A 20,743-nucleotide genomic window follows, 5' to 3' on the forward strand; every position below is an offset into this window, starting at 1 on the left:
CCAACCCCCAAAGAAACTTAATGATACCATAGACATCAAAATAACTTCAGCTTAATGAGTATAGATTCAGTATAGATCATGCCCTGCAGTCTCACTGCTCAATTTTCTGCCATTTAGGAGTCAAATCACTTTTGTTTCTGTCCATGCAGCCCTAGTCACACCTCCCCTGGCCTTGACTCACACAGCCTGCATGAAAAAAAAAATCATATTCATTTAGATGTTAACTTGCTTTAGAGGTTTTTATCTCCTGCTCTGTTAATTGAATGTTAATCACACACAGGAGGCTCCTTCAGGCTCTAACAGGATATTAACAGGAGTTTAGAAATTCTAAATTAAACTTTGCAATAAAGGGAGTGTAAACATCAGATCTCTCTTTACAGGAAGTGTTTAGGAAGGCTGTGCTAGTTACATGCATGAAGGTGTGACTAGGGCTGCATAAACAAAGTGATTTAAGTGCTAAATGACCGAGAATTTAGCAGTGAGACTGCAGGGGCATGATCCTCACACCACAACTGCCTCATCAAGCTATTTTGTTAAGTTGTTTTGGTGCCTATAGTGTATCTTTTAAGCTCGTTTAAATTCTTATGGAGAAATTAGTATCCATTCAGTCCAACACCTTCCACTCTGACATCAGCTGATGCGTTGTTTAACCCTCAGCTGCTCCACTCAACTTTCTTCATAAGCCCTTAATTTGATTTTGACTACTAATATCTGCAAGTGATGGTTAAGAAAGCTTATAAAATGAACATATAGTTACATTCAGATGTTGGGTTGTCCATTTGGATTGACTGAGATCATAAATTCTGATGATGTCAGCAAAGGAAGTGGATTGGGGGCAGGACCAGTCGGTAAGATTCCAACTTATTTAAGGGGGATAAGGAGGGCTGGGAACTTAAATATTGTTCTAAACACTATAGGGTCAGGCACATACATTTGTACTCCTGACCCTATAGTGTTCCTTTAAGGCCAAAATAGCCATAACAAAATTGTCTGAGAATGTTTTTTGTTCACGTGGATTGAGAATCTTCCATGTTTTGGCTCAAATTTGCCCATTGAATCATTTTTGGAAAACAGTTTGGACAAACCAAAAGGGCATAAAAATGTGCTAATTAGTGTAGTGCAGTATATATAGATAATATAACACTGATAGGCACATTTTCTTCCTATTTAATTCACAGATCAGGTAAGACGTAACTAATAGAGGGGGGGAAAGTAGGAACCATAAACAAAAATCTATATTTATATATTGATTAAATATACCATAAATATATATTTAAAAAAAATTCACTTCTCCTGTTTTTTTCCCTGTGTTTGTCACTTCTCACTTAAGCTGTAAATAAAACTGGCATTTAGTGGCTGTCCCCTAACCATCAATCATCTTTTATCTCATTAAGCATCTTTTTTTGCCACCACAGGCAGAATACCAAATCATGAATCAAACAAAACTATTCATCCATTGTCCATTTCATCTGTTTCATGATTCTGTGAAACTTCAGAGTTACAGAATGGGGACAAATCGCTCAAAATTTGGAGGAATTGCATTTTATTTTAAACCAAATGCACAAGTCTATCTTTTGAAAATACGATAAACAACCATTACTAGGTGTATACATGTCCTGTCTTAATTAGAACATTTTTAATGGAGTTGTAAAAGCATCTGTTGTGTCATGGATAGAACCTGTGTCCTCATAAACTTGTGTCTTCCTTACGTGATCGATATTTATCTCACGGAATGCCTGCTACGTATTTAATAACTGGTACACAAATCAAGAAATATGTGGTGGTTAAACTGAGTATTCAATATACCCACAGAATAATGCCAAGCATTAACATTAACACAACAATTTTAGGCACGATAACACAATTAACAGACAGTTTTCTGTGCACTACTGATTAATGTATCCCCATTACAATTACTTACAAATAACAGTAAAACATTTATTTGAAACATTGCTCATTCATGTATATGCATATTCAGTGGGAAAATTGATGAACAATATGACACATTTGTTAAAATGTCACACCAATTGGCCAAATTAATTCTGACATTGTTTGTGTACATGTTGGCCATTCTTCCAAATTTATTTTTGACATTGATTGCATGGGTGAAGAGTCCCATTCTAATATACGCAGTGGGACAAGAATTGCGTATTATCCTCTCTGTACCCAACCAGCACTAAACTAGGCTTAAACAGGTATAGAAAAAATTAAAGTCATAAAGGGTATGAGTTTCAATTTACTAATGCCATATAGAACACTCTTAATAATAAATACAGATAAAAAATTTTTTAAATGTGTTTGTTTACATTGCATTGCCTGAAGTCCAGTAATTATTTGGTGAACGTACCCAATAAGTGTTTGTAAATTTGTCTCGTGTCCTTTGGTTTCCTGAGTGTTCCGGTGTGTAACTGACAGTCTATAAACAGTTTAGGTGACAGGTAGTCATTTACGAATACACATTCCTGTGAATTTATTTTAGTACCATTCTGATAAAGTCTACATGTAAAATAAATTCTTGTCTCATTATAACACATCTTCCTCCAAGTCAATTTGAAAGCTGCGGTCTATCTGCTTATGGCTTGCAAACCATTTCTATCTGACAGTAAAATTATTCGAATTGAGATTGTCATAAATTTCTCTTAAAGTGGAGTCTTCTGGTTGACATCAGATAATGGACAAGCTTGAAGAGTAATGGACAAAACCCAGTCAACTTTAGTCTGATCAGATGCCTTCCATAACCAGATATTCATAAATCTCTTGTGCTGCTTCTAGTATACACTATTTGAATAAAATGCTGATATACATGGTCTCTTACGGCAGGTTGATAAGTTGATGTTTGAATGATTTACTTAATATTTTTATCACTCCATCTGTGCAGAGACAGTTTAGATGTCTATTGTTGGTGCTAGACTTCAGACTAGATGTATGTTGGTTACTCTGTTCCTTAATTATTTTATGGATTTGGTTGCCTATAAGAACTTTATTTTTGAGTGGTACAGAATTGAAGCAGATAAGAAAGAGGTCTTTTTTTTTCCACCACACACTGCACAAATGGTAATCAATGGGAACTGCTAAGAATGTGTGCAAAAAAAAAATAATTTACTTTTTTTACAGTTTCAGTGCTGTGAAGTTGTTTGGTTGAAGACATGTTGATTGGAATACAGTATGCTCATATTTTCCATTTTGATGTTCATTCATTGTCATTTTTTGGAGTTTAATTAATAACCCTGTCTGATGTTTATATTTAACGCAAGAAAACATAATTTGGTACTTTTTTGCTTGTTTTCTTAAATTATTTATGTCATTACTAGGATTTTATTTAATGGCGGTTTATTAAGACCCCCTGATTTAAGGTTTAACAAGTATCACCAGACATAACAGGTACATTTTGGTCAAGACAAGCAGTGACCTCTTGACACAGAGACCTCATTTGATAGCCTTTGTATTCTGTTCTAGAACTGTGTCGGAACACACTGAATAAATAATTGCCATTTGGCACCAGAGCAGCTCTGATTCACCCTCTGAGACTGAGTGTCAGTAATATGCTGCGTTGGGCACACCACTCGTCCTTAAAGGATTAAATCTGTGTTTTTATATGTAAATCTAGAAGAGCTGCAAATCGTTTTGTGAGTGGTCTTGGTAAATTGCATGTTTGAATTGTTATTTATATGTGTACAGTAAGTGATGCTTCTATGTGCAAGGCAACACCCTGTATTGATTCTTGAAACACAACCCACGTTTGTATTATCTGAATGCAATTAAATAATCCATTTGTATTGTATCGTAATTTATTTTAGTTCCACTTTTGGGTGCTTCTGTAATCTGTTATACAGATTGCTTTGAATACGGTACTTTAAAAAGCATATATGTGTCATTTTAATTCCACGTGGATGTAGAGAAGTGAATATAAGCCACATGTCTTTCATTTCGAAGTGCAGTCAGTTGCTGTTTGTTGCTACAACCACTTTCCTACTCTCTTTCCTACTCTGGTGTCCTTTTCCTGGAGAAGTTTGTGTTTGTGTTACAGAATCACAAAGCTCTGCTTTAATAGAAGCTAAAAACTTAGTTATAAGCAATATCTTTAAGTTTAAAACCAACCTCCACAGCAACACATTATAACAGTGTGTAACAGAGCTCCATATGAATACAACTCACCAGGGCCGGCCTTAGGGGTGTGCGAGCTGTGCGGCCGCACAGGGCGCCATGGAGCAGGGGGCGCCCTGCGGCCGCATAGCTCACACGGCAGGGGCGTATTAGCCGCGAGGCAAACAAGACATTTGCCTTGGGCGGCAAAAAAAGCCGCCCCCAAATGCCCAAGGCAAATGTCTTGTTAGCCTTGCGGCTAACAGACATGCTGGGCTGCTGGGCGGTCGGGCGGCGCTGCTGGGCGGCTGGCGAGGGAGCACTTCCTCTGAGCTGTCTGCTCAGCTCCCTCGCACGCCGCAGAGTGGGGCTGGGAGCCGGAATATGACGTCATATCAGTCTGAGGCGCGCGAGGGAGCTGAGCAGACAGCTCAGAGGAAGTGCTCCCTCGCCAGCCGCCCGCCCGCCAGCCAGTGCCGCTCACCCAGCAGCCACTGGACCACCAGGGAGGAAGAGACACCCCCCCTCCAGCATTCCCAAAGGTAAGGAGGCGAGGGGGGAGGGGTGTTTAAATAAATTTTAAAAAATTTGTTAATGTGGGTGAGTGTGTGTGTGTCTGTTAGTGTGTGTCTGTGTCTGTTAGTGTGTGTGTGTCTGTTAATGTGGGTGAATGTGTGTGTGTCTGTTAGTGTGTGTCTGTTAGTGTGTGTCTGTGTCTGTTAGTGTGTGTCTGTTAGTGTGTGTGTCTGTTAGCGAGTGTGTGTGTGTCTGACTGTGTGTGTGTGGCTGTCTGCCTGTGTGTGTGTGACTGTTTGCCTATGTGTGTGTGTGTGTGTGTGTGTGACTGTCTGTGTGTGTGTGTGTGTGTGTGTGTGACTGTCTGCCAGTGTGTGTGTGTGTGTGTGTGTGTGTGACTGACTGCCAGTGTGTGTGTGTGTGTCTGTCTGTCTGTGTGTGTGTGACTGTCTGTGTGTGGCTGTCTGCCTGTGTGTGTGTGTGTGGCTGTCTGCCAGTGTGTGTTTGACTGTTTGTCTGTGTGTGTGACTGTCTGTGTGTGTGTGTGACTGTGTGTGTGTGTGTGTGTGTGTGGCTGTTTGCCTCTGTGTGTTTGGCTGTCTGCCTGTGTGTTTGTGTGTGGCTGTCTGTGTGTGACTGCCAGCCTGTGTCTGTGGCTGTCTGCCTGTGTGTGTGTGTGTTTGTGTGTGTGACTGCCTATGTGTGACTGTCTGGGCAGACTAGATGGGCCGAATGGTTCTTATCTGCCGTCACATTCTATGTCTGTGTGTGTGTGTGTGTGTTTGTGTGTGGCTGTCTGTGTATGACTGCCTGAGTGTGTTTGTGTGTGTGTGTGTATGGCTGTCTGCCTGTGTGTGTGTGTGTGTGACAGGGTGTGTGGGAAGGGGGAAGAAGTGGGGGAGGGGGGACGGGAAGGGGGGGCGCTGTGAAGATTTTTTCACACAGGGTGCCCAAATGCCTAAGGCCGGCTTTCAACTCACTATTATTCAAGGTTTGTGTGGGAGTGTTGTTGGATGGATCCATACTGATAAAACCCAATGTGATGAGTGTTTAGACAACCCAGCCCTTGAGGTACACAGATGATACAGTTTTTTTGTTATTATCTCAGACAACTACAGATAGAGAAATCACAATCCAATATTCATTATCTATTGACCCACTAACATCTGATAATGATTCAATGTTGAAATGATCACAATCCAACCATTCTGATACTTTCTGTCACCAATTTCGCCATTATGGTATTGATGAAAATGGGCTTTATGCTGACGTTAAACACTCAAGTGTTGACAATCATCAACCAGCTGAAGAAGTTTTATCAACTTCGCAAATTCAACGCATAAAAGGAGACTGCCCTAACCGTTAAGTAGCACCTAAATATTTACGCAGTTATTAACTAAAATGAAAAATCAAAGTAAATTCAAAGTGAATTTAAAATGTAAAGGGCAGATGCTCAAGGTGTAGTGATACCATCAAACTGACTAACTGTTGGTTTAAAACACTGTCTGACCCAAGGTCTATGTGTATGGCTGAAGGATCCTGTCATTTACTAAAGGTATGAATTAGGGTTTTTTTTCAATATTTTATACGTAAACTTCATTGAACAAATAATCTATTACCTTTGAATACTTGATGAAAGGATCAATATATTAAAAGTGAGAAAGATACCGTTGAGATGACAGTTTTTCTTGAAGATCCAAGTAGCTGACTTAGAGAATATTTCCTATTCGGATATGTTTACCCTATATTTGAAATTCTCTTTGAATTCTTACTTAAGTGAAAACCCCTGTTAGTGTTTACTTGTGATCAGAACGAACACCTGGCCTTACTTAATGGTCTGAGCAAGCAACACTCACTAATGATTCTTCATTCCTCAATTTCTTGAGCGATTATACCAATTAAAGGCATATAAGCACTGCACATAAAATATAACATAACGTAACAAATATACATGTGCATAATTCCTGAAAAATCAGTTAAGAGGTGCCGTAAAAAAAAAACCTCACAACAATGTTGATATGGAACATAACAGGTTAATGTCACACCTGTTTCCAATTAGCATCATTAATACACTTTGTGTAACCTTTCTAGAACCTATATTCTGTGATAATGTGTTTTGTGAGTTACCTTGCGATATCCGAGCTTGATATTGCACGATTAACAATGACATCACAGTCTAGGCCCTGTTTAAAAACAATTAAGAGCAAAAAAAGGAGGGTCACACTCAATCACAAAAATCAACACAGGGTGCACTGAGCATGGGTCAGCATACCCCATAAAATCTACATAAAGGAAAAAGTCTCAGGCACTCACTGTGATATGTTCAAGGCAGTTTTATTGGATCTGCAACGTTTCGACCTGTACCCAGGTCTTTATCAGATCCAATAAAACTGCCTTGAACATATCACAGTGAGTGCCTGAGACTTTTTCCTTTCTGCTTAAAAACAATGACATTTTATGACTTTGGCCATTTTAGTGGCGCAGAATCATTTGTGAAATCAAGATTGTGATAGATTTGATAATTGATGTGCAATACCGGCTAAAAGCAAAAAAAAATGAATTATCGATTGCTATCTTATGCCAGATTGCAGTGTAGGCCAAAAAGTTATAACTAGTAATTTTATGCAAATAAAATGTTCTGTTTTATTGGAACTGACTTACCTAGCTACAAAAATAGTTGGCAATGTACTTAGTCTTACCTTGCTGTTAAACAACTGTAATTATTTGGCCATTTAAAAATTTGGAGATTTATATAATTTTACAACATGACAGGAGGCTTCATATTTTGCATAATCTGTCTTTAATAACTCCAGACAGCAGCAAAGAAACACATAGAAAAAAAGAATCACAAGAGAGTAGGATGTACATGAGGTATCAGTGACCTAATGACTTCCTCTTTCTTTGCTGCTCCATCAAACAGACAGATCAGAGTATTCATCTTCTCCATTAATTTATATTTCTATTGCCTTTTTGAGGTTGTGTCTGTATTATTTTCTGATATACTTTGCTGTTTGTTCTTGCTGTGCTTCTGTCCTATGTGCAGCTGTGTTTTTTCTATGTTATTTATTGTCTTTCTACCTTATTCTTGGTTTCTGCCCTCTCCCCTCCTTGCTCTCACTTCTCTGGAGCTTCAGGGGCTTTTGGGTCTTAGTGGGGTTGGATGTTAATGTTGAATTAGGCCATTTATATAAGCTGTTTAAAGGGATTTCACCCATAACCTTGTATTAACTATTAGAGCATGGATTAGTGCTCTATGTCAGGACTGTGGCCTGCACTCAAGAGGTGAGTCCCCTACTATATTTTTACTGCACCGTGCTACTGAGTGGAGACATGCTGTTACAGCCTCTGCTAACTGCTGGACAGGATTTCCAGGACATACTGCTTAAGGACTATCTCCCATTCTCCCATAACCATGAATTAACTGTTTGAGCACAGATTAATGCTCTCTAGGGCATACCCTGTGCACCTGGGGTGAACCCCCCTTCTATATATTTATATTACACTGTGCTGCTGTGTAGAGACATGCTGCTAAAGCCTTTGTTAACTGCTGTACAGGATTTCCAGGACATACTGCTTAAAGGAATATCTCCCATAACCTTGAATTAACCATTTGAGCAGAGATTAGTGCTCTCTGTCAGTGCCATGGCCAGCACTTAATGGTTTGTCCCCTATGCACCTGGGGTGAGGCCCCTACCATATGTGTACTGCACTGTGCTGCTGAGTGGAGGCATGCTGTTGCAGCCTCTTTTTATTGGGTGAGCCCCAGTCTATTTTATTTAGCCACTGTTAAGATTACAACCCTGCAGGGGTTTCTTTGAGCATTGCCTACTACTATGGTAGTCTGATCTGTTTGCCTTGAATCCTGAAATTGCCTACTAATTTGTGCCTTTTACAGGGGTATCCCATATCATGATAAATCTACCTGTCTACTTTTTTGGGTGATACACACAACTGTGGCTGCATTCGTGGAGAAAACACTCAAATGTACTGACTGGAGGGCTGGTCCCCTCACTGGTATCGGCCACTATGAGGTGGACTCTGATGCCTGGGATGTCTCCGCTTAGGGGTCTCCCCATCATAGCAAGCCCCTCTGGAATGGCGAAGACACTAGACCTCTACGATCTAAGGACAAAGCCCCCGCCAAATGCAGTATGCCAACTCTGGCACCTGCCCTGACCCCACGGTTAGATTTCTCTGCAACTGAGGACTGCAACATTATCTGTCCATCATGGAACAAAGGCACGTGTAGACAGTGGGGTCTGACGACTGGGGTTATGGCCCCGCATTCGTGTACAGGTTTTTCTAGGAGAGCCCCATGTAGCTGAGAGTGACGATGCCTCACAAGCTACTGACCAAGAAGACATGAAAGCAATCCTGGATCCTACTGGTCAATGGCTGTGTAACCTTCAACATCCATTACCTACATTCGAGAGACAGGTCCCCTCTCAAACACCTGGCCAACTTTATGCACCTGTGGCTTTGCGAGCCTCTAGGTAAAGATGTCTATAACCGCTTGCAGTCGGACTGCCCATGCCCTTCCCTACCATGCAGAGTGGCACAGATGCCTGTGTTTGATCAGCGGATGATAATCTTTGTGGCTCTGGGTGGCTACGACCCCGCAAGGGAGTCAGGGGAGGTTTCAGAGACACCCAAGACAAATTGCTGGACTCTATTAACCCTCTCTCAAGGGTAAAATACCATGATAGTGCCAGCACTATCCGGAAGTGGGCTCACGATATTCATGAATGGGCTCAGAGATGTTCCTGTTTCGTTAGAAACACCAATGTTTGTCTCTTCTATCAGAAGCGCATAGCAGCACTCCTCAGTATTGACGGATAGTTAGCGGATTAGGGCGCCAAAACATTGGGGCATAAGGCACGCTTTTTCCTGAGGGATCTTATTACACACTTATTATGGTCTCGCTTCCCTTATCAAGACCCAAACCTCCATAAGGAAGGTGTTATGTAGTAACCTCCCTAGGGGGTGTTCTACAAGGCTGGTTGACAGCGGGGCCATGTCGCCAACCACTTTGGGCCATCTGACCCCTCTACCTCGCTATCACAAACTCTTTACCCAAAGAGGGTGAGATACAACCTTCTGGTGCTCCAGATGATCGGACAGAGAACACAGAATGCGCAGATGCGCTAGATACTGTTTTCCTCAGGTTAGCGCCTCTAGGGTACCATTGACTGTATTTTCTACTACGGCCACAGGAGTTTCCATCGTATCTATGCATAAGGCATTCAAACTTAATAAGGAACTTTTTCGCATTGGACGACTGGCCTGGCAAAACTGGATATAAAGACACGTCATGGTGATCTTTTTCCTTCCCTCTTAACGATGTTATCTAGGTCTCCTGTGACACAATCAACCTCGGCTCTTCACCTGACCCCTCAGCTCGGATTGGGGGGCTTCATGAAACTATCGAAACAAGAGATCAATTACGTATGTGGATGATGTGTCATTATCTTCCTGGACAATCTCCTGTGGGTCGATTCAGGGAACTCAAGACTGTGTCTACACTCTAGATTCTCCATAGTCCAGCTGGAATCGTCATGTTTCGTAGTGGATGATCCGCTTCTTAGGATTCGTAAGCGACTCCGCGCCTTGCATACGGAAGCTTTCCCCTTCATAGGTCTCCTCTATCCTCAAGAATTATTCACACGGTCCTCTACTGCAACACTGTGGGATCATGGGATACTGCCCTCCTCCATCAGGGCTATCTTCCCAGACTCGCTACATTAACAGAACATGCAGTGAGGCCTGGTAAGGTTCACTCAGACAGACTCCTACAATCAACCGGACTTTGTTCAGGAGTCGCATACCAGCTTGTGGGGCTGTGAGGACAACCTGCGAGAGCACACCCACGAAAACGGGTACACAACTCAGGAATTCTTCTTCACATTGCGGACCTAGAATTCTTCATGCAGTACTTCACTATCCGCAGACTGATAAAGGAGTACTCCATCTATTGCACCCTACTACAGATGGACAGAGCGTCGACAGTCATATATATCAATCACCTGGACTGAACTAACTCCCATCTTCTATCAGACATCATAAAAAGGCATCTTCGATTCCTGCCTTCCTTGCAGAACCCCAAGGTCGGCCTATCTCCCGGGGGAGACACATATCAGAGGAACCGCCAGAATGCGGTGTTCTTCAATTGCCACGATGGGGCACAATGGTGTTCGCAATCCAGCCAACTGGGCCTCCCCGTGGGACGTATGCTTTTCCCTCCTTTGCAATGATTGCGAAAATTCTCCATCATCTCGTTGTTTGGATAACATCTCCTTGGCCGTCCGACTGTGACAGAGTCAACCTTGTTTCCCAGACCTTACGGGACTGACTGGCGAGGATCTCCTCCTCCTACATTCAGATCCTACTATTCTCACGGACTCGAAGGGAACGCACATCTTCTATTCCTGGAGGGTCGGCTGACCCTGGTGGCCTGTGCTCTTTCTGGGGGTTTTGGCAGATCGGCGGACTATCGCAGGCTGTTAGGGACCTCTTAGTTATTAGGATAACTTAATAACTGTTATGTAACTCCAATGACAATTCCTTTCCAATGGAAATAAAATCATCAATGTAAACAAAAAACAATAAGAGCCCAACCTACCTTAGACTAGTGACGCCTTAAAAGAATATGAACAGAAAGGATGAGCTAACGAAGCAGGGAGGGAAAATACTCACCTCCTGTCATTACTAAAATTAAGATTATTAGCACACTAAAGCTGGAATAATCTTCAATTTACTGTCAATTACAACTTTGCACCAGTGTGCACAAAATGCTGCGTAGTTTTCTGCCAAAATCATCTACCATGAAAATCTAACTGTTAAGGAATTTACACTCCATCTCAGTAAATTTCTTTGAAGTCTTAAGTTTTCCTTGTGCTGAAAAGATATAGTAGATGTTTAAATCACTGTTATACTTCTAACTTGTACTCAGCAAGTGGCTCAGAACTCCTGTAAAATAGTTCATGCCTGCCATATATCTCATAATGGCAAACATTTCAAGTATCAGTAAAGTAGGGTAGACAAATCTCGCTTATAACAAGGACATTTACGTAAAATGTACACTGTGGGGAAGTATTAAAATGGCCATAGTGACAACTTCCAACAGCCATTTTGATCTGTGAACCTTACAAACGCATACGATGTCTTTCAGAGCCATTCATAGTATGTTTCTCAGTGATAAACAGTAGCCATTTTGTATCATAGAAAAGATAGATGGTTTCTGAAAACTGAAGCTACTGTATTGAAAGAGAAAATGATTCTATGAAATCTTTAGCTCTTTTGCAATACAGCTAAATGTAGGTAGTTAAAGGGGCGGTATGTCAGTTTATTATGGACCTCAGAGGCGGGGCATTAATCTCTAGAAACAGGAGGTAGGAGTGCTTGTCTTAAGCATATTCACTCCACATGGCTACACCACAATTCTGGCAAGTCCTGGGCCGCCAGAGTTTAGTTTATTCACTAAATACAGAAAAATTCAGTTCACTCGTCATGAATTCAGCTGATACAATTCCTCTGAGGTTAACCATATATTAACTACATCAAACTAGTGCAGCAATTAACCAAATAGGTCCCTTTACTATTTCCAAATAAGTCTCATTGCTCTACAGTAAAGTCATTTGAAAATTATTTAGTTGAATTACAACCAAATACCGACACAGTTGTAAGTAAACACAGGGTCAGCGCTACCATCAGGCGGCCTCCTTAGGGCGCACCAGCCCTGAGGGTGCAACGTCAGGTTGTCCGGCTGGACGAAAGCGCACTGCACTCCCCTCCAGCCGGTTACTACTTGAAGCGTGGCCGAGCGCAGCCTAGAGCTTTCCGCCCAGGGAGCCCAGCCTCCTACCCTGGTGTCTGCCGCAGGCTGTGTGGAGGGGCGGGGATATGAATGACATCTTATCCCTGCTCCCTGTGTACCACACAGTGCAGCTGGCGCACAGTGATGAGGCTGGGCTGCAGGAAGGGACTCCACAGAGCCGGACAGCATGTACCCCAGGGACCAGATTGAACAGATGTAAATATGTAATTGTGAATGTCTTTGTATGTATTTATGTATGTCTCTGTATGCATGTATGTGTATGTCTCTGTATGTATGTATGTCTCTGTGTTTATGTATGTATGTCTCTGTATGTATCTGTATGTATGTATGTCTCTTTATGTATGTATGTATGTCTCTGTACCATGTATGTATGTCTCTGTAAGCATGTATGTCTCTGTGTGCATGTATGTATGTCTCTGTATGTTTGTATGTGTGTCTCTGTATTCATGTATGTATGTCTCTGTATGCATGTATGTATGTATGTCGCTGTATGTATTTATGTGTCTGTATGCCTGTATGTCTTGTATATATGTTTCTGTGTCTCTGTATGCCCGTGTCCCTGTGGCTTGGGAGGAAAGACATACAAAGGGATCTGGAGGGTAGGGAAACACAAAATGGACTAAGGGACACATAGAGGGACTGTGGTGGAGAAGGAGACAAAGAAAGGGGTTGCGGTAAGAAAGAGACATAGAAATGGGCTAGGGGCTTACCCCTAGCGCCTTTCTGTGTCTCTTTCTTACCCCAACCCCTTTCTTTGTCTCCTTCTCCACCACAGTCCCTCTGTACAGACAAAGAAAGAGGCTGGGGTAAGAATAAGAAACAGAAAGGGGCTGGGGTAAGAATGAGACACAAAAAGGGATTGGGGTAGTAGACACATAAAGGGGCTGGGGTAAGACACACTAAAGGGGGAATAAAATACACTAGAGCAAAAAAAGGATAAAGAAATTCAAAAGGGGGTGGGGGGGAATTACAACAAGACACACAGGTGAAGATGCATTATTTTTTTTTAAGGGGTGTAGGGGGCACCAAAATGCATCTTCGCCTGTGTAGCTACAAATCCTAGCACCGGTCTGAGTGAACAACCAAAAGGTAGGGTAAGGGATGTTTTAGACTTGGGCTATAATCAGACTGGTCTTTAAGAGTAGGTGGTGCGACGATCTCTCCCCCCAGTTTTTGTGGCAAAAAAAAAATAATATATGAAATCTATTGGCATTGTATAAACTACTGATAAGGTGGTGTTGAAAAACCATGTATCTGTCATGATTATATCTCCTGTTTTCATTCTCCCCTTTATTGAAGGCTGGAGATGCAAACTGGTACCCAATAGGGGGCAATAGGGCAGCTCTGTATCATAGTTACTTAAGCTACATAGACATGTGTCCATCAAGCTCAGCCTTTCTCACATTTGTTTTTTGCTGTTGATCCAAAATTAAGCAAAACAAAACCCAGTTTGAAGAACTTCCAATTTTGCAACCAACTAGGAAAACAATACCTTCTTGATGCCAGAAATTCAGTTACAGCCTGGCTGTTTGAGAATAACCTAATTAGCAAACCTTTACAAATTGTCTGGTTTTATCAGCTAACTGAATGGCAACTGATAGAAAGTGCAAATAAAGAGATCTAGCTTCTGTGAATAGCTGAATAGGTTTCGCATAGTAAACTGTCAAATTTGGACCCCCAAATACCAGTCGGCTGCCTTTCGCCACTGAGTGACGACATTCCAGTGATTCTCGGCATTCCAGAATGTTGACCTAAACGTTGTGCTGCAAAGATTTGCATATTTCTCTGTCCCTCTAATGGTTAAATATCCCAAAGACAACAATTTGTACAAAACTCCACACACAAACTATAAAAACAAAGATTACTTTGTTTCTGTAATTATGCAATGACATGATCATGACACACAGGCCAAGAGTGATTTCTCCCTGGTTATTAGGAACAAGCCGTACCAGCTGAGTAAGTGAATGACGAGAAATTCTTCTTTCAGCTGTTGAGTAATGTATACACAATTATGCCATTGTGCCATAGGTTAATGGATATTGCACGCTGCGATTCAGTACTGGGAAACCGCACAAACACACGCCATACTGCAAGAAAATATTAATATAATGAACTATGTGTGCAGGATTTCCAGCAGAGCAATGGCATCTACTGGAGATTTTATAAAGACAGATCACGTTGCAGCACAAACAAATCATTATTATGGCATTATTGCACTTATCTAGGGTTTTATAGACAGTGGATTGAGAATTCTTAATTTTCATAGTGATTGACAAAACAATACTTAAATTTGATGCAGGCAATTTTATAATATTGTTGACAGTAAGTGAAGCTGAATGCATCATGGTTTTAAGACCACATCATTTTATCAATCACGTTTGTTCTTTTTAATACGTTCTTCTAAAGGGAAACTATAAGGGGGAAATGATGCATACCATATAATGTGAACATGAAATAAATAAAAACTGTTTAAATTAATACTTACCTTTATAGTTCCCTGCAGATATACTTATTTTCCTACAGCTATACCCTCTACCTTCATCAGGACGAGGTGGTCCTAAAGAGTTGTCCTAATGATGAATTCTACTCATAGCTGTTCTACAAACTGACAGCAGGTGTAGCACAGGTTCTCTTAGTTTACACATTGTCCAATTCACAGTTTAGTGAGCTGGCCTGTGTGCACTGAGCAGCCGAGCTACATTCAGCAGCTTGACTCTCTTTCTAATGAGCAGAGAAAGAGCGCATCGCAAGTTTTGCCGAATGAACAATTGGACAAAATTGATAATAGGAAGCCAGATCTAAGGCCTGATTGACAGCTTTCAGAGGCAGTCTTAGAGCTGCAGCAAATATTTTTAGGATTGGAATTAAAGACAACCATTACAGTGTTAATATTTTTCCCACATATTATAACAGCTAATCAGTCATTTGTAGTTTTACTACAGAACATTGTGATAGGAATATTTTGAGTCAAGAGATGTGTGATTTGAATGTAACAAGGGAAATACAAGCACTTTAGAGCAAGCGCACAGATTTTAACCCCTTAAGGACACATGACGTGTGACATGTCATGATTCCCTTTTATTCCAGACGTTTGGTCCTTAAGGGGTTAATCAAATCAGCAATTAACTAGGAAATCTTGCTATACTACCCTTTTTACATAATTTTTTTTTTAAATAGGGCGTTGGTAATAAGTCGTCCCACCCCTCTCCTTTCCCATATAAGCCTGTAAAATAAGCATAAGCTAAGCTCCCCTTGCTGCACATCCAGATTCATACCACCATGACCCCTTCTAAAAGCAGAGATGGTCACGGAAGTTGCAGTAACCCTTTAAGTTAAGGTATACCTTACCTGATTTTAAATTGTAGAAGTCCCAAACATGCAGTGTTATTTTTCTAACCAATCTAAATCGCAGACCACTGTAGCATTTTTCAAGTCTGCAGTGAACTAAAGTGTCAAAATAAGCACCATCACAATAGGGACACATAAAGGGAAAGGAGGGTGTAATGAGACACATGGAGGGCTGGGGGAATGGATTGACACACATTGAGGACTGCGGGGACGAATTGAGAAACATGGAGGGGTGGGAATGTAAGGCTGGAGGGGGTGGAATGAGACACATGGAGGACTGGGAGGGGGCATTATTGTGTGCATAATGGTGCATAGTGCACCTCGAGCCTACTGTACGCCTTCCAACAATTGTGCCAGGATAATCAGAAAAGGGTGGGTGGAATGACATCACCAATGACGATCCCCATGGCAATAGCGATGTCTAAAGGGGTGGGCCTGCCCGCTAAAAAGCTGTTTGGCCAGGACCATGTAAGGAGCACTGCTCGCACTGTTCTGTCTGATGATGATCCCCTGGTGTCTCCAGATGCTGGGACATCGTGGAACTGAATCAGGACAGGAGCCCAAAATCGTTTTGTTTTTTTAATATAGGTCAGTTAGACCAGAGGTTCTTTTTAAATAACAACTCCCATAATCCTTCTTGTAATTCCATAAATGCACCTCATTTCCTACTGCTGCCTTTGTGTTTTACCGGCAGCTTTGATATATGATTTTTTATTTGTGGTCAGCCATTGCAATATATAATGCGTTCATACACAGGGTATACCTTGGATGACATTGGGCTGGGCCGCATGGTTAAAGATTAATGATGCACGGAACCTTCCTAATGCATTTAGACATTGCACACTGTGGTGTTCCAGTTATATCTCACTAAACCTATCTAGCATTTCTAATAAAAACTGAATGTGCTTATGGTGCACAAAGAACCACTCAATATGTGCTGCGTAGATGAATGGAATGTAAATTTAATACATAATCAAAGCTCAATGTTGACATCTAGTGGTCAAAAGTCAGATACCTATGTGAGTTAAGTTAGCTGACTGCAGTCACCCTTAAATAATACTGCCATTAGCAGATGTATGCATAGTGAAATGTGAATACTCCTGCAAACAGAGGATGTTTTTAGCACATCATAATCCATTTTGCAATTAACAACTTTGAAAAAAACTAATTCTCATTGGATGCATTTAGCACTGCAGACACTGATATTGAAATATACCTGTAATTTATGGGCTCCTATTAAAGGTGAGCACACACTTTCGGCATATTATATATAACAGGGGTACCTAAAAGGTCGATCCCCAGATGTTGTAGAACTACTACTCCCATGATGCTTTGCATGCTTTTAGAATGGCAAGGCATCATGAAAATTGTAGTTTTAAAACATCTGGGGAACTACCTTTTGGACGCCCCTGATATATAACATATTGGGTCTATAATATTGCACAAGGTCTGCTCTCCATTTTTGTATCTCTTGTCTCACGTATCGCTGGAGGTATATATTTCAAACAGCTGTTCAGGAAGGTTGGGATGACGCTTTAAAAGCACAGGCAAAGGTCCTTTTGTTTATAGCCTATCTCCATTAAAAGCTCCCCCCAAATGTGAATGTTCATAACTCACCATCATTGCATTACATATTCACATAGCTATTCCATTCAATACTGCACTGTTCTCTGCTTTGCTTTTTGTTTTACATATATGTATGATACCCAGGTGTATAAAAGGGGTAAGTGTCATTTGATTTTTTGGGTTGGGTTTATCACCTACACATTAAGTATATTTGGTGTAGTTAAAGTCTATTTTTAACAGAATTAGAAATGATGTGTTAGCCTAAGAATTGTTCATTCCTTGATGGGAGCTTTAATGATCTGTATAAGATTGTTTAGAAAACGAGATGTGGGCTTTGCGACACAACGTTATCCATTTGTACTGTCAGTATTTATTAATTATTACTAGTTTTATCCTTGTGATGTGCTGTATGTTGCATTGTTGGCTCAGTACACATTAACTATAAATTGCCTAATTAATATTATGGCGATGCATAAGAAATGATTTTGAATAATTGCTTATAGGATGTAACGACAAGCATTGTGTCCTACAATAAACAATAAATGTTAATTATGAAAACTAAGTCTTAGCACTGTTTGCATTATTAATATTGGTATTTATATAGCACCAACGTATTCCATAACCCTTAACAATATTGAAAAAGGTGAAGATTTTACAATAAATGAGAACTACAAAATGTTACAGGAACAATAGGTTGATAAGAACCCTGCTCAAACAAGCTTACAGTTTAGAGGAGGTGGGGTATAAAAATACAATAGAAAGGGCATTAAGGGGGACAACAACCAAGTAAGGTGGGAAAGTATCAGGACTGGAAGTGAGAGTGGAGTATGGACCTTTAGGAGAGAGCAAGAGACATATTTGTAAAATAGAAGTTACTTTTAGAAGTCATAATAATAAGATATCGAGTTTTGTTAATGTCTCTAGGAGAGGCTTCTCAGAGTGGAACATTGAAAACTAAATTTTTATTAGTATGGATTAAGTGCTCGTAGATACATAATGACAGTTTTTAATTACACTGTATGTGTACTTGTACATCACTTTATGGATAAGTGATGTACAAGTACACATGCAATGCATAGCTTTCTTAGGTGCAATGTAATTTTCATGAACTGTTAGGAAGTGTATTTAAAATATATATTCTGCGGATGATATTTTAATTATCATTAAGTAAAAAAAATAATTTCCATCAGAAGCATAGAAACTAAAACTTGTTTTTGTTATATTTTTCAGGAATTTTTACTATATCACCATCCTCCGTGATCCTGTATCTCGATACTTGAGTGAGTGGAGACATGTCCAAAGAGGTGCGACCTGGAAAGCCTCTCTACATGTTTGTGATGGAAGATCTCCAACCTCTGATGAGCTTCCTAGTTGTTATACTGGAGATGACTGGTCTGGCTGCTCCCTGAAGGAATTCATGGATTGTCCTTATAACTTGGCCAACAACAGACAAGTCCGTATGCTGTCTGACCTCAGCCTGGTTGGTTGTTATAATTTATCAGTGATGCCAGAGGATCAGAGGAACAAGGTTCTCCTAGACAGTGCTAAAGAAAACCTTAAACGTATGGCTTTCTTTGGGCTTACAGAATTCCAAAGGAAGACGCAGTATCTCTTTGAGAAGACTTTCAACATGAACTTTATCTCACCATTTACTCAGTTCAACAGCACAAGGGCATCCAGTGTAGAGATTGATGACCAGACGCAGAAGCACATTGAAACACTGAATTTTTTAGACATGGAATTGTATGAATATGCAAAAGACCTTTTCTTACAAAGATATCAATTTATGAGACAAAAAGAACACCAGGAAGCAAGACGGAAGCGTCAGGAGCAACGCAAAATTCTCCGAGCTAAACATGCAAACCACAAAGCAGAAATAGATAATTCAACTGCTGATTACATTGGGAATGTAGAAAAATGGCGGTAGTAGATTCTTAGATTTTAACCTACTAGGTTAACTGTACCATGACAATTTAAAGATTATGAGAAACCATTATAGATGGCTTAATCCAAAAGAATTAAGCTTCATGTACAGTTTGGAGCAGGAGATGTCGATCAGTTGCCTTTGCAGATGCCTTTGCATTTAATGTAATTATTGTATATGGATAAAATTTGAATCTTGATGTGATTTAGTTGTGTCTTACAATAACAACAAATGTCTCATTTTATAGACATGCTTATTAGTTGACAACAGCAGTCAGACGTCGACCAATCAGAACGCCTCATTTATTTAACTCCACATCCTGTTTTGTGTAAAGAAAGACATCTGTGTTTTGGAACAAAATATCATGTTATCGTCTTCAGATTTTTCAACCTGCTTTCTTCATGAGAGTGATACCTGTAAGCGTTTTAATGTCAAGTAGCAGGGTTATCTTAATTTTCCTTGTTTTGAATCTTGAGAACCCTGCATTTCATACGCCCTATTTTATAAATTTAGTATTCGGATCCCTTACTGGCAATTTTAAATATTAAAACCTGTCTCTGAAATGGAAATTGTCAATTTTAATCAGGGTCTCCTTCTGTGTGTGTCTTTGCTGTCGGGAGGGATAGTTTTCCGTAACCCACACTTCGGACATAAAAGGTTATTTAACCCCTTAAGGACCAAACCTCTGGAATAAAAGGGAATGATGACATGTCACACATGTCATGTGTCCTTAAGGGGTTAAGATATTGTAGTCTCGAGTAATATCCAGCACATTACATTTTTGAATAGATTGGGTCTAGAAACTGGCCCTTTATATTTGAATGCAATACTTTAGAGGAAAATATATTTTAAGAATTACATGCAAAGGTTCGCTTAAGACCTCCCAGCAGCTGTGTGTGCTTCAAATACTACAACAGTCAGTGAATTTCTTTTTTAAGCTTCTGCTTGGCTAGAAATATTTCAAACTTTGCCAGCAATGATGTTGTAGAATAATTATTGCAAAATGACCACAAATATAACAATTTGCCACAAGGAGGTCTGGAGCCATGATACAAGTCTTTATATTTCTTCTTATTTTAGCTTCAGTACAATTAAAAAAAAAAAAACATTGCATAGTTTTAGCTATTCCACATGCTATAATTTGGCCAGTTTGGCATTATATTTATCCTTAGACTGATGGACAAGCGTCACATTTAAGATTTGTCTTTTGGACTCAATACAAAGCATTCACGTGTGGTTTGCAGTTGACATTGATGTCAGACAATGTGCCCAGCGTGAGCTGATCAATTTCGACTTAAAAGGAACATGCTGTATATAGAAATAATTGTGGTATACTGTCAGGCCATATTTAAAATTAGAATCTAAACGCTGGACAATGCTGAAAGCCCTGTCGTGTATTGGTGTATACACTGCGTGGTACAAGAGTAGAGAAAAAAAGAATTGTATACAACGGGGAAAGATTAACTCCATGT

The 20,743-nt window shown here is 40.3% G+C and overlaps 1 protein-coding gene across 1 annotated transcript in view; it reads left to right on the forward strand.

Annotated features, from left to right (window-relative positions):
- HS6ST2 (heparan sulfate 6-O-sulfotransferase 2) overlaps positions 1–19,931 on the forward strand; it is a 295,456-nt gene extending 275,525 nt beyond the window's left edge. The window contains exon 2 of the mRNA XM_063432044.1: positions 18,578–19,931. Within this exon, the coding sequence (XP_063288114.1) occupies positions 18,578–19,274 (697 nt within the window). The 3' untranslated portion in view covers positions 19,275–19,931. The remainder of the gene's footprint in view (positions 1–18,577) is intronic.
- The last annotated feature ends 812 nt before the right edge of the window (positions 19,932–20,743 follow it).

Source organism: Pelobates fuscus, chromosome 9 (assembly GCF_036172605.1).
Source record: "Pelobates fuscus isolate aPelFus1 chromosome 9, aPelFus1.pri, whole genome shotgun sequence".
Lineage (NCBI taxonomy): Eukaryota > Metazoa > Chordata > Amphibia > Anura > Pelobatidae > Pelobates > Pelobates fuscus.